Consider the following 15,505-nt stretch of genomic DNA (forward strand, 5'->3'; position numbering starts at 1 on the left):
TTGTGTTTATACATCACCGTTGTCTGCGAATCTATAAAAGGTTCAACGCAGTGAATCGTGATCATTCATATGCACCTGTTTTGGAACCCGCTGCGAGATACGTGGGAGGCCGGTACGGTGGGATTGTGTAACAGGGCACTGTGTTTGCCAACCAGCAGTGTGGTCAGTGAAAGATTAAACTGGGATTTCTGTGGTAGTGGTAAATGGATATTTAAAATATAAGATTCAGGATTCTTGGGAAACTTCTTCCTGGCAGCAAAAGAAGATATTGAAGCAAATCCCATTCAAGGCCATTTGTATACAATCATAGACAGAAGAAATGTGGCAGAATGCTGGAATTATGTGAAAAGATGTTGAACTTTATTATTATTTGACTACGCAGTGGGTCAAATGTGTCGTCAAATGACACGGGAATATTAGGTTTTCGATAAGTGAATTGTTCTTTTTCTGGGGCTGTGAGATCATGTAACATACACATTCGTGCATGGAAGAAAAGATTTTTTGTTAAAGTTATAGTCCTAAAACACCCATTTGAGTGTCCTAATGGTTTGAGGTAATGCAAAAAAATTCTGAGGTAGTCTGTTTCCTTCATTATTGCATCCACTCTGTACCAGTTCAACTAGCAGCAAAACAGCCGCACAGCAACTTTCTACCCCGACCACAATGCTTGACAGTTTATGCTGTTTTCTTTAGCTTGAGTACCTCAGCATTGCTCCAAAACATATTTTTATAATTCTGGCAAAACAGCTCAATTTTTTAGTCTCATCGGACCATTAAATGTTCCTCCAGCAGGCGTTTTCTTGTCTATGTGGTCAGCTGCAACCTGTAGTTAGACTCTAGCCTCTTAGTCCATAGTGATTTAAAACACAATGCTGTTCCAGCAGATTCCAGAAACCACCGAGTCAGTGGCTGTGTCTGAGTTACGTCTGACCATCTCACCTAATTTTGTCTTAGCTGAGTGTGACGGCTTAAGTTCTTCAACACTTAGCAAAGAGGTGTCACTTCCTGCTGACTTGTATGTGTAGAACTGATTGAACTCATGATCTTGGACTTTTCAGTTTTTCAAGAGAAGGTCCTAACTTTTGCCATTTGTTTGAAAGTTGTGTTTTGATCGTGTCCTGTGGATTTTTGAAATTTGGCCATCAATTTCTGGAGCAAAGACTACTCAAATTGTTGGAACTTTTGGTACAACCCTGTCTGGATTACGACTTTGATACAGGATATTGGACTGGACTAACGGAGTTAACGAGGTAATTGCAGGCTAGCCAACACGTTACCAGGCTAACAGCTGACTGAGGAATCAGCTGACTGAACCTGCTACCAGGGTAACCAGATAAAATGGGGCCGAAGAGGACACCGACAGCTGAGGAAGTCGAGGACATTAAAAAGTCTCTTGACTTCATAATGGAGGAAATTTCTACTATCAGGTTGCAGCAGAAAAATATCATTGAAATTGTGGAGGAGGTAAAGCTCCTCCGCATCCAAAATGCCGATAAAGATAAAAAGATTGCATACCTGGAAAGTAAGGTCGCTGACCTGGAACAATACTCCAGGATAAACGACGTCATCATCACTGGGCTCCATATTAAACCCCGGTCATACGCTCAGGCGGTGACCGCTGACAGCAATGAGGAACCTGGAGAGCTTGACATTAGCTCCACGGAACAACAGGTGGCTGCTTTCCTGCGGTCCAAAGGGATTGCCCTGGACTGTAACTCTGTCGAAGCATGCCACCCTCTTCCCAGGAGGAACGGCAACATACCGGCTATTATATTAAGGTTTGTAAATCGAAAGCACAAGATTACGCTGCTGAAACAAGGAAGAAAATTAAAAGGATCTAATGTCTTTATCAATGAACATCTAACCAAACACAACGCTGAAATAGCCAAAAAAGCACGACACCTTAAGAAGCTGGGAAAAATCCAAAGTACTTGGACGACGAACTGCAAAATATTCATTAAACTAAACGGATCACCAGAGGAAGCCAAAGTTCTGACCATTAAAAATATGGCGGATCTCGAAAAATATCAGTGAGCAACACGATCTGGACGGCAAACAAGGTAACAGACAAACACACACTCACTTATGACACACACTGGAAGGAAGAACTCAGATACATCTGGAAGAAACAGCTGCATCAGTCAGACAGTTGCAGAATATGATCAATTGGAACTGAAAACATTTAACTATATGGATCACAATACACAGGACTTGGAATATGAAATAGATCCAGACAACAACTTCTTCTCATCTAACAATAACAATTGCTGCTACTATACAAATAAAGACTACAATCAGAGGATTAAAACAGAATAAATTATCAATTATCCACTTTAACTGTAGAAGTCTCTATGCTAATTTTAGTCATATCAAAGAATATCTTAACCAGTTTTCACATCCATTTAGTGTCATTGCCTTATCAGATACTTGGATCAATATGGAAAAAGGAACAGACTTTGAACTGGAGGGTTATGAATTCACATTTATAACTAGGCTAAACTAAGGAGGAGGAGGAGTGGCCTTGTATGTGGACAAATCCTTGAAATTTAATGTGGTGGAAAAGATGACGATGGTGATTGATAATGTACTAGAATGTATTACAGTTGAAATTTGTAAAGAAAAAAGTAAAAATGTAATCATTAGCTGTATATACAGAGCTCCAGGTAGTAGTATTGAGACATTTAAAGACTGGATAGAAGAAACATTTATTGAAATAGCTCACAAAAAAGTTTTCATTTGTGGAGACTTCAATATTGATTTGCTAAACCCAAATAAACATATAACCACTGAGGAATTTATAAACACAATGCACTGTATGAACCTATTCCCTAAAATTACTAGACCTACCAGGATTACATCACATTGTGCAACTCTCATAGACAACATTTTTACAAATGACATTGGAAATAAGACTGTAAGTGGACTCCTGATTAATGACATAAGTGACCATCTTCCAATTTTTACAATCTATGATAGGAATTACAAGATCAATAAAATGGACAGTAAAAAAGAGTACAGACGAGTAAGAACAGAAGAAAGAATGAATGCATTTAAAAAAGATTTATTGAAAGAAAACTGGGGTGAAGTATATCAGGAACAGGATGTTAATAGTGCTTATAATGAATTCCTTAGAATATTTACATTACTGTACAATACCAACTGTCCAATAAAGCAATATAGTAGGAAACATAAATATATGGACTGTCCATGGATAACAAAAGGTCTGCAAAATGCATGTATAAAGAAAAGTGCTCTATACAGAGAGTTCTTAAGAACGAGAACTAAAGATGCTGAAATCAGATACAAAAGATATAAAAATAGGTTAACTAATATACTTAGATATAGTAAAAAGGAATACTATAAGAAGCAATTAGATATAAATAGAAATAATAATAAAAGATTATGGGAAATCCTGAACAGTGTTATAAAACGTGGGACTGGACAAAAGAACTATCCCAAGTATTTCATTTGTAATGACCATGACGAATACAATATGGATGTTGTGACAAATAGTCTCAATGAATTCTTTGTAACTGCTGGACCAAATTTAGCAAGAACAATCACTGATCCTGGGAAAGCACAGGAAAAACCGGATACACTGATAGACAGAAATCCATATTCTATGTTTCTCACAGCCGTTGATGAAAATGAAGTTTTTGAAATTGTCAAAAAATGTAAAAATCAGAAATCTTTGGATTGTAATGATATTGATATGATAGTGGTTAAAAGAGTCATTGAGGCTATTATAAAACCATTTACATACATCTGTAATTTATCATTTCAAACTGGTCGATTTCCAGACAGAATGAAAATAGCAAAAGTTATACCTCTATACAAATCTGGAAACAAACACCATTTCACAAACTACAGGCCTGTCTCTTTACTACCTCAATTCTCAAAAGTTCTTGAAAAACTGTTTAAAAACCGACTGGAAAAATTTATAGATAAACATAAACAACTCACTGAGAGTCAGTACGGATTCAGATCAAGCAGATCAACATCATCGGCACTATTAGATTCAATAGAATACATCACAAATTCCATAGACAAAAAGCAATATGTGGCTGGGTTATTCATAGACTTGACAAAGGCATTTGACACAATAGATCATGATATATTAATAAGAAAACTGGAACGTTGTCAGAGGGGTAGTTTTAGATTGGGTCCGGAGTTATTTAAGTGACAGAAAGCAGTTTGTGAAAATAAATGGTGGTTGCTCCTTATGTATGGACATTGCTTGTGGTGTACCCCAAGGGTCAGTTTTGGGTCCAAAATTCTTCAACTTGTACATTAACGACATCTGTAAAGTGTCCAAAGTATTAAAAATGGTTCTCTTTGCTGACGATACAAACATTTTTTGCTCTGGTGATGATCTGCAGAATTTATTGGAGGATATGACTAATGAAATAAGTAAAGTGAAGTTCTGGCTTGATAAAAATAAATTATCATTAAATTTGAATAAATCTAAACTTATGTTATTTGGAAATAGTAGTTTAAATACAAATGCAAAGATTCAAATAAATGGTGTTGATATTGAAAGAGTCAGTGAAAATAAATTTCTGGGGGTAATAATAGATGAAAAACTTAACTGGAGAGCTCACGTAAGATATATTCATTCCAAAGTATCACGAAGCATTGCAATACTAAACAAGGCAAAACAGGTATTCGACAGAACATCACTTCATATTCTATACTGTTCACTGGTTTCACCATACTTAAGCTATTGTGCAGAGGTCTGGGGCAATAACTATAAAACCACATTACATTCACTTTTTACTCTTCAAAAAAAAAGCAATTCGAATCATCCACAATGCAGGTTATAGGGAACATACAAACTCACTATTTTTGCAGTCTGAAATATTGACAATTGACGATATAGTGAAATTCCAAACAGCCCAAATTCTATTCAAAGCAAAAAATAAAGAACTGCCAGGTAATATTCAGAGTATGTTTTTTTTTTTTTTTTTTTTTTTTTGAAAGAAGGAAGTTATAATTTAAGGGGTTTTTGTAACTTCAAAACAATGAAGGTATGTACTACAAGAAAAGGCTTTTGTGTTTCTGTTCATGGAGTGAAACTATGGAACAGTCTGAATATGGAAGTAAAGCAATGTCCAAACATAAAACTGTTCAAAAAGAGTTATAAAAATATGATCTTCTCGAACTATAAAGAAAAGGAAAATATTTAAATTAAGTGAATGTCTCTATTTAAAAACAAACAAACAAACAAAAAACTCATGATGTGATATTATAGTATATAGTATATCAGAAATCTGTTCACTATTTTTATTACAAATTATATCAGTAAGGAAGCTGACTAAATATTCACTGATAATTTATGGCAAAGGGGTGGGATTAAATAAGTGTATACTTCTTCCCACTCCCTTTCAACATGTAAATTAAAATTAACTCTGTGATCCTCTTTCTCATATCTGCACTGAGCTCCTTTTATTTTTGTGTTTTACTGTGTTTTGGACAGTCCAGTGGGTGTAGTCAAGTAAACCTTTTCTTTTCTTTATACATCTCAGCTGTAAGAGGCTGATGGGGTATTGCAGTCACCCTCCAGGGAGATGTGGAAAACCAAGTTTGTGAATGCAATAACTTGAAAATAGACAATTCAAATAGACACCATGGGTGTATCTACTAAAACACTTTGATGAATTCAAACCTGACTTTGACATCAAAGTTAGAGGTCGGAGGTCTTGTGGATGTGATAACATGAAAACAAAAAAAGGCATAGTAGGATTTTGAAATTGATACCATAGTGTATCTACTAGGAGGCCGAGGGGTGCCACTGGCAGCCGCCAGTATTTTTATCTTGGTAAAGAGAAGCTACCAGCTGCAGTAAAACAGGAACTTAAGAGATCTTGGGCTTTTCATGTTAAGACATTTTTGGAAACTTTAGCACCAGTGAATTCATATATTTGCTTCTGTTACTTACTGTTCACAATAGAACATAGAAAATATTTGAATGTTTAAGCAAAGAAAATGTAATATTGAAACAAAAACAGGCTTTTGATGCCAACAGACCTCAAAAGTTGTGGCGGGCCAGCAAAAAACTGAAAAAGTAAGTGACACTGTAAAGAAACAGCTGGAGGAATTGATGGGGTTAACAGGCAACAGGTCAGTAACATGATTGATTGTATATTTTAAAAAAAACAGAGCATATTATGCAGAGTTTCTCTGAAGTGAAGCTGGACAGAGGAATAAGAATAATGTTCCCCAGTGTAAAATTGTACAGACTTTGAATATCTCATCATCTGTACCACATAACATCAAAAGATTCTGAGAAGCTGGAGAAATATCTGTGCAAGGTACAAGGCTGAAAATTAATATTGGATTCCCGTGATCTTCGGGCCCTCGGGCATCACTGGAATAAAAACAGACATGATTCTGTCATGGAAATCCCTGCATGGGCTCAGGAACACTTCCAGAAATCAATGTGTGAGCACAGGTCACCGTGCCATCCACAAATGCAGGTTAAAGCTCTATCAAGAAGCCATATATGAACATGATCCAGAAACACTTCTCTCTTCTCTGGGCCAAAGCTTATTTAACATGGACAGAGGCAAAGTGGAAAACACAGAAGTTCTGTTTTGAAATCACGGAAGCTGTATCCTCTGGATCTAGGAAGAGAGGGACCATCCGGCGTGTCATCAGTGCTCAGTTCAAAAGCCTTTCTCTCTCTGATGGTACGGGTGTGCATTAGTGCCTATTGAATTAGCAGCTTTCACCATCGAAGCTGAACGATATATACACATTTGCTTCCATCCAGACAATGCTGGTATATTTCATCAAGACAAAGTCAAATCACCTCTTGCATCCATAACAGCATCATGGCCTCATAGTAGACGAGTTCAGGTGCTGTGATGGTTTGTCTGCAGTCCACGACTTTCACCAAAACAAAAAAATTTGGAATCATGAAAACCAAAATGTGACAAAGAAGACTCGGGACTGTTGAGCAGCTGGAATCCAGTGTTAAATGAGAGTGGGACAACATTCTTCTCTAAAGATCCAGCAGATGATCTCCTCTGTTTCCAGATGTTTACATTATGTTAAAATACGAGGGGATGTCTAATAATGGTAAACATAGCCCGAGCTCAACTTTTTTGAGATGTGCTGCATTCATTTTAAGATAAGATAAGATAAGACCTTATTGATCCCACAACGGGGAAATTTTTGCATCACCTCAGCTCAGGTACAGATATCAGAAGGAAATACAAAAATACAAATAAGTACAATCAGTGAAAAAAAAGTAAGATAATACACTATATACAATGGTAGCATACACAGTATGTGATTATGGATATGGTTGGAAATATGGAAGACATAAACTATATAGCTTGACATAACTATTGTACCACTACTATTCCTATTTATAGACATGTACACACACCCACATGTACACACTAAATATACATATGTATACATATACATACATATATACCAACTGTAAACAGCATTAACATTAGAATGAGCTGATAATTTTCATGAAGCAGGAAAATGCCTCAGTTTAAACCTTGAACATATTTTCTGTCTCCTCAAGTGAACATACCGGTAGCTAAAAAGCCAGTGAACAGCCAGTGAACAGTGAACAGCCAGTGAACTCCTCATTACAGACAGTTTCTGTAATGAGGAGTGGATCAAAATCCATCAATTACAACATCGTGTTTGGCTTGGTGATCAAATACTTTTCACTCAGTGACATGCAGAACAATTCATAATTTTTATGTAATGTGGGTTTTTTAATTTCTAAATGAAACTACCATTAAAAGAGAGTTTTGATTTCTTTGGAAGTGACCATAGCTAAAATTCAGCAGGCGATCAAATGATTTCCCCTTCTGTGTGTCATATAGTCATTCAGCTCCAGGAAAAAGATCAGTTCACAGAAGTATATGACAACTTGGATTTCCTCTTTCGTTCTTTGGAAATAGAAGTCATGATAGATGTATCCTAATAAATGTGGCTCTGTGTTGAGGCATATTGGTTTGTTTTCTGTTTTCAAATAAGTCCTGGCACACTTGGTGTATGCTAATGTGTCGTGCAGTTATAAGCCGGTGGGCCGCATGCTTGATCGTAGGCTGTTGTTGACTAATGTGGCTGAATAATTCCACAAGGGATAGGTCACGCAAACTGCCAGACATTATAATAGAAAGATGATTCCTTCATTGGTCTTTTTCTTTTTTTGTTAAATGAAATGTATGCAAGCACCGCAGGCTAGAGCTGAACTATTCCCCACATTGTAAACATTTAGGTATCTTGATGAAATCTTTGATCCTATCTGTATCTACCAGTTCCACTTTGATGTACAGCAAGAGCAGTTTTGGCTCAGCATGCAAGTACACATACTACCGTATTCTTTTGTTACCTGGGGATTGAAGTGTTTGTTGCACATCTTTCTTTTCACTCGTAATTTGCTTCTTTAAAAAAAGCACCGGCTTGTCTTGCTGTTTCTAGGAAGAAGGGAGCCATCCTCAACATCTCGTCTGCCAGCGGCATGTACCCTGTTCCTCTTCTTACTGTCTATTCTGCCTCCAAGGTAATTGCACTACATGGTTTATGACCTTTTCATAAAGTGTTAACTGAAGTTGGACTCAGCTTACCATGTACTGAAGAGGAATCCATCTCATCTTATGAATTATTCTAATTGAACAGCAAACTGATAATTTATTGACGATGGTGATTGAAGTTTGTCCAATATTTATTTAGAAGAAGGAATGGAGTGTTGTTTTTTTTTTTTTGTTGTTGTTTTGTTTTTAATTTTGCTGTTTTTATTCAAAATAAATGAGCCGGTGAGTAACTCGGGTCCTGAGGTAGTGTACCAATTAAATGTTTATAGGAACATGTGGCATCATAATGTTTTATCACGGTCTCATGTGCATTTGTTATCTTAAATACAGCCTGCTGTTCACAGTTTTCCTGGTTAATTTACTGCTGTCTTAATCCTGGGTCCCGTCCTGGCTGCTGTTTTTAAATAAGCAGCTAAAATTAGCCTTTGCAACATCTTGAGTTTGTCGTCCAGTTTGCTGATAATTTCGTCTGCTGGTACCATTGATACAGTCACTCATTAATTTCGTTTTTAATATGTTTTTAATAAATTTTGACAGTTTAAAGGATCTTTTCAGTGTCACCTTTTTGCCACCTTTCTAGATCTTTGTGATTTAATGAGCTACATTTATTTCATGTAGGCATTTGTGGACTTCTTTTCACGAGGACTGCAGGCTGAATACAAGAGTAAGGGGATCATTATTCAGGTAAAGTTTATACCACTGCGAAAGACCCACATATTTAATATAGACACAACTGTAGTTATTAATGCAAATTTCATAGGACTTCAGGCCAAAAAAACACGTTTCTGAATACTGTATTGATACATTAGAGTTACACAATTTGACACATTGTAACTTATAATCTCATTGTTCTCTTCTTCCAGAGTGTTTTGCCATTTTTTGTTGCGACTAAGCTGAGTAAAATCCGACGGGCTACACTGGACAAGCCCAGCCCAGAGCGCTATGTTGCATCTCAGCTCAACACTGTGGGGCTACAGATCCAGACCAATGGCTACCTGCCTCATGCCATAATGGTAGGTTCTCATGTGTAAATTGGAGCATCATTTATTCAGCCTTGGTATCATCTTTTTGCAGCGTGGACACCAAAGTTTGCACAGACATTAACAAGGCGTTGTAGGATTTTCAAATTGATTTCATAGATTCATTTACTAAAAATCCAGGACAAGTTTGACTTTGACGTATCATGTGACATATCATGCTTCTCTGTCGGGCAATGCGATGGATGAGTCTGGGTTTGGCGGTTGCTAGGAGAACGGTACTTGTCTGCCTGCATTGTGCCAAGTGTAAAGTTTGGTGGAGAGGGGATTATGGTGTGGGAATGAGAGAGTTTAGTGTGGAAGAATTTGACTGTCCTGCACAGAGTCCTGACTTCAACCTGATATAAAACCTTTGGGATGAATTAGAGCGGAGACTGCGAGCTAGGCCTTCTCGTCCAATCAGTGTGAGACCTCACAAATATGCGTCTGGAAGAATGGCCAAAAATTCCCATAAACACTCCTTAAACCTTGTGGAAAGCCTTCCCAGACCATTTGAAGCTGTTAAAGCTGTGATAGGTTGGCCCACATCATATTAAACCATATAGACTAGGAATGAGATGTCAGTCAAGGTCATATATGGGTGAAGGCAGATGAGCGAATATTTTGGGAGTATAATGTGTTTTGAAAACACCTTTAGTTGGTGTAGGAGCCAAGATTTGTGTAACCAATTTAACAACAAAATCAAATACATTTCATTTGCACAGTACAAAATCCTCACTGTATCTGCAGATGGATTAGCTTTTAACGGCTGGCAGTAACTAACCATGACTAACAATATTGGGATGCTATAGCTGCTTTGACATTTGTGTGTACAATAAACCTGCTGCTGACAGTGACTCGAGCTCCGCTGAAAGTGCTTCAGTTAGTTGGAACTTAAAATGACTCGACAGGCCAGTTCTTACTCGGCAAATGGTAGTCTTAATGACAATAAAAGATAGGGGAGCACATAAAAGCAATGCTATTTTAACACAACTGGTTTCTCTGTAGTAGTAATGGATCTGCTGCAGCGTAACACTCACGATAACGAGTGAGAATCGTACTGCAGGTAGTCAAGGTATGTGATGGCAACAGGACTGAAACCCCATCAGGCGGCAGTTTCACTTTATACAAAATAACCTCCTACAGGCTCATCTCCATTCACTGAATTAATGTTGTGTCAGCAGTTGCTAAAGCATCTGTCAAAAGGTAAACATCCTCTGAAATAATGGAGTGGGATGCTCGGCTATCTTTTCAGTATTGTCTGCATCCTAACACTGCAATTACTCTGCAGAGAAATGAGCATCAGAAATGAGATGGAAACACAAACATAGTTTTGCTTTTCTTTTTTTTCGGAGGCGTCTTCGTTTTTAGCAGAGGTCCCTGAGAGCAGCAGTCATTTTCTCTTTACAGTTCCTTCATGCTGTGCTGTACACCGGTGAACTGTGTGACATGAATATCAATGATGTGCATATAAATAAGAATAGGGTCTATTAAGAGCATACAGGTGGTCAATACATTCTAATCAGCATAAGTAAGCTTTCATAAAAAAGAATTCTTTTTTTCTTTTTTGTGGATAAGATAAAGTCAGCACTCTTTCCTGCCTCCAGCCCCTGTATGAGGTGCAGAGAAAAGGTTTGCGTGTGCAGAATCAAAGCCTGTACCTGAGTTATACTCGCTTCAATGTTGTCTCATTACAGCTCCCTCTTGGTAGCCCTGTTCTGACCATTTGCAGGTTTGCAGTTGTTATTTCACCGTGAGCCTTGAACTTACATTGTATCGGCTCGCCCAACTTTCACATCGAGTGTCATCACTCTTGGTGAGCCAGGTCTCCGGCTACAATCGAGAGAGAAGAGCCCACATTCCAGAAACTGTAACTGAAGTTACCAGGGCTTGTCAGTATTACAGTATATCATATTTCTTCCTCTTGTAGTACAGTTATTGATACGCTGGTGCCAAATAACAGTGTTTTTGATAATACATCCAACCCAGTCAGTTACACTTACCCGTGTTATGACTGTGTGACTCTTCACTTAACTAGTAAATGAGGGAGAGTGAACAAAAGTTGGACTGGGCAGCAAGAAAAAGCTGAAACTGAAAACTATTAGAGATACTGACATAACAAAGCAGTGCATAATACAGTAAATGCAGTCCCAGTCAGAAGTTTGGACTCACTCGTGTAATCCTACTTATAGTGACGTCACCTGGGTGATTGTCTTGCAGCAGTGCATCAACATGTTAATCAAAGGCAATGTATTGTAATAATAAGCACTTGGAAGTAGGGCTGGGCCATATCATACCGTTCACGGTAATACTGGTATAATGTTGGGCAACGATAAGAAAATGAAATATCGCGATAGAATATGGGTAAAACACGCATGCGCGGTGCCTTTGTTTACATACGCACATGGCGGAAAAAGCATGGCGGCGACGGAGAATGAGAAGGGCGAAAGCAGACCGTTGAATGAAACAGATGAACCAGAATTGGTTTGTAAAAATGCTGCAACTTCAGTGGTGTGGAACTGGTTTAGCTTTCATCTGTCAGATAAACAACAAAGCACTATTTTTGGTAGAGCATGCTAGCGGGCCGTCGTTATTACCGTGTTTTTTGGAAAATACGGCACACTTAAAATCAATCCTTTGATGTTTCTGAAAATCGACAGTGCCCCTTATAATCCCGTGTGCCTTATGTATGAATTCAGGTTGTGTTTACTGACCTCGAAACGATTGTATGTGGTACACGGCGCTCGAAAATCTGTCAAATGTTTTAGTACGACTTTGCTAAGCTAGGAACCCGCACCGCTCGATGGATTGTCGGAGCATTACGGCTATCGTAGGCAGGAGCCTCGCGGAGTGATACGTACTGTGCTTCAACATAATATTACCGTATTGTGTGTGTATAAGTTTTGTGGATATTATACATGGTTATGCTGAGGATATGTCGGCCAGTTTTCACTGGAAATGCCTTTTGGTTAAACTGTCAGCAAGGAATTTGTATTTGCACTGTTAGATTTTTAGATAACTTTAATGCACATAAAAAACAGCTGCTCGTTTAAGTGAAAATATATTGATGTGGGGTTTTTTTGCACTAATAAAGTTGTGGAGTTGTAAAGTATTTTGTCTAATGTCAGTTATATCGTCAGTTATATCATTATCGCAAATTTTCAAATGTATATCGTGATAAATATTTTTGGTCATATCGCCCGGCTGTACTTGGAAGTTACTGATTGATTCCCATCCCTGCTGCGAAGTGTGAATCCTTCCCTCGGGATCAGAATGTAAGCGGGTCGTCTGAAGCATGACGTTTTGTGGCACCGGCGGTGACTGAACTGTTGTGTATGCCCGCTTAAAAGGGACATCAACGCAGTCGTTTTCACCCGACGTATTTGCCAGATCGGTCTCTCTGCAACTCATTCATCCTCCTCACACAAGTTGAGGGTTTGTCTTTGTCACACAGTGGAGGAGGTCCAGTACACGCTGCTCACTGGCACATACAGATGGCCGTAGTGTGATTTTCTTTGTCCTAAAGCTGACACAAAAAGTCACACTGGCTTTCCACGATTACAACCCCCTCGGTTTTAATAATATGTAATTTTAGATAAGAAATTAATTTCAGCTTTAAAGTAAATAAAGCATGAAAAATGAAAAGGGGAAAAAAAGGAAATTACTAGTAATTATCTGGATGTGTTTCTAAGTCTCTGAAATGCTCTATTACTTAAACTGTTCCTTGATTGTAAAATAAGTTTACTGTAATCATAATTGAAATCAGTGTGATACTGTTGTCTTTAAAGGTAAGGTAACAGACTTTTTGGCTAAAGCAGAAACGTTTAATTTGAGCTGCCTGTTACTATATGATGTGTAGCATGCAAATTAGATGAATTTACCCATAGAGTCAAAGGGGAGAGAGATAGAATTTTACAACTGGCTATAAAGGAACCATGGGATTGTCTGTGTAGCGTTTGATGACATCAGTGAGAAAAGATTTGCATAATGCTGAAATGGTTTTATGATCTTTATGCAAAATACACAGTTATTGCAGGGACTTGTACTAAAAGGCGTGTAGTTCAAGCATAATTTGAAAAGGGCACAGGCATTAAAACGGCACAATTGCCAGAATTTTCCTGCGCGCAAACGTGCTCGCCACATTTGTTGCTCCTGTGGGTTGGAAATTAATAATGAATGCTAATCTGTTATTTGTAAATGCCACCAGCTGACCATGTAATTTCCCTCTGTAGGGTTGGGTGACTACAGCTCTGCTCCCAGCCAAGATCCTCAACAGCCACGTGATGGGGATGGGTTTGTCCCAGCGCGCTCGTTACCTCAAGAAGCAGAAGCAGGGGTAGACGGATCAGTGGAGGCCAAGACAGAGGGATTAACGACTCGTCCGACTACCATCATCATCATCACGGACCCGAGCAGATGAACGTGACAGTTTCTGGGCAAACATCTCAGTTTTGTCTCCCTCTGATATTTGCTAGCTCATAGATGATGTGAGGCAGTATCTGGCCACATTAAAAGCATTCAATCCAAACAGTTGTGCAAACAATATTGATTAAAGCGTTGCTCTTTACTAAGTGAACAGCTTTAATGAATGGGACACTAATGTTAAAACTAAAACCAACAACAACAAAAAAAAACCTAACCATCTGTCTGCAAAGCGTAATCAAAAAATGAACCCTGCGGGAGAAGATTTAAAAGATTTGGATGTGTCTGTTGTTTCAGACCTCCTGTGAGTTTGTGGACTAGCTTCAAGCTGCTTAATAAAAACTGGAGGCGCTTACTGTTTTGAAAGCACTTAATGAGTTATCAAGACTTATGAAAAGTTTATTTTTTCAACCATTTCTACTGTGATGTTAAAAACTTCCTTAATTCCATCATTGTTGTCGTCTGCAAACGCACAACTTTCTGTTGAAAAGTACCACATGCTTATTCAAAAACATCCTTTTTTTTTTTTTTTAAAAAAACTTCCTCTGCTGTTGATGGGTTAGCGAAGGTGCTGCTTGTGTCATTTAACCCAACTATACATTGCGTGTATAAACATGAAGAGCATAGAGGGAGAGTTTGTGATGGTTAGAATACTAAAAATGTGTTTTGTTTACAGTCATGATTGAGTTTCCGTGTCATTCTCACAGCACACTTGAAATTCCAAAAATGTATTTTATTCCACGATAAAAGAGTGGGTGGCTTGTTTTTTTTCTATGCAGTAAGTGGGTCACATCAACATTTATCTCCATCTTTACAGATGTTTTATTTTATTTTTTTCTCAGTCTTGGATTCGCTGAAATGTTGTACCCCATGTACAGATGAAGTAAAGCAGAAAAAAAAGTCTAATCTGACATTTCTTTGACATTCTTTTGTGATTTTTGACTTCATCCAGTATGGCAGTAGTGGTCTCACATTTTACTTACTTTGTTTGGAGTAATCTAAATGTTATTAAGGTGTACTGTCGGTGCAGACGTCAATAAAAATGCTTTTCAACTAACTTCATCCAGTCATTTGTCCAGATGTCCTGTGTTCAGTCACCTTTTTTACCCCTCAGCCATAAAAGGCTCATAGGGCATTGTTGTCATCCCGCTGGGCAGGCAACGAGGACATGCAAGTTTGTGAATATGATAAATCGCGAAGAAGATGATGTAGGATTTTCAAATTGATACCATAGGTGTATCTACTAAAAATCTTGGGTGAGTTTGAATCTCAGTGACCTGGATGTCATGTTTCTGAAAATCACCTAGGATTTTCACATTTATAGCCATAGGTGTATCTAGTAGGAAGCTGAGGGGTAGCACTGGTAGCCACCAGTATTTTTTGTAACTGACATTTTGAATTGTGTATTTTAGCCAACTAGCCATTCTCTTCCACTTATTCTTATCATGGTCGTAGGGAGGCAGGAGCCTATCCTAGCCACCAAAGGGCGAGAGGCGGATT

General features: G+C 38.1%; 2 protein-coding genes across 2 annotated transcripts in view; both read left to right on the top strand.

Moving 5' to 3' along the window:
- hsd17b12b (hydroxysteroid (17-beta) dehydrogenase 12b) overlaps positions 1-15,062 on the top strand; it is a 29,781-nt gene extending 14,719 nt beyond the window's left edge. The window contains exons 8-11 of the mRNA XM_084950174.1: positions 8,455-8,536; positions 9,186-9,251; positions 9,431-9,580; positions 13,816-15,062. Of these exons, the coding sequence (XP_084806300.1) occupies positions 8,455-8,536; positions 9,186-9,251; positions 9,431-9,580; positions 13,816-13,923 (406 nt within the window). The 3' untranslated portion in view covers positions 13,924-15,062. The remainder of the gene's footprint in view (positions 1-8,454; positions 8,537-9,185; positions 9,252-9,430; positions 9,581-13,815) is intronic.
- Positions 2-6,064, top strand: LOC146394086 (uncharacterized). The gene has a single exon (XM_084950291.1). The coding sequence runs from the start codon at positions 1,339-1,341 to the stop codon at positions 2,032-2,034; it is 696 nt and encodes a 231-aa protein (XP_084806417.1). The 5' UTR covers positions 2-1,338; the 3' UTR covers positions 2,035-6,064.
- Positions 15,063-15,505: the final 443 nt, after the last annotated feature.

The sequence above is a fragment of the Perissodus microlepis genome, chromosome 1 (genome assembly GCF_051167445.1).
Source record: "Perissodus microlepis isolate ML-2025 ecotype Zambia chromosome 1, ASM5116744v1, whole genome shotgun sequence".
Taxonomy (NCBI): domain Eukaryota; kingdom Metazoa; phylum Chordata; class Actinopteri; order Cichliformes; family Cichlidae; genus Perissodus; species Perissodus microlepis.

What these genes read in the sequence shown, in the direction of transcription:
- LOC146394086 (XM_084950291.1), top strand. Translation starts at nt 1,339, where the DNA reads ATGGGGCCGAAGAGGACACCGACAGCTGAGGAAGTCGAGGACATTAAA.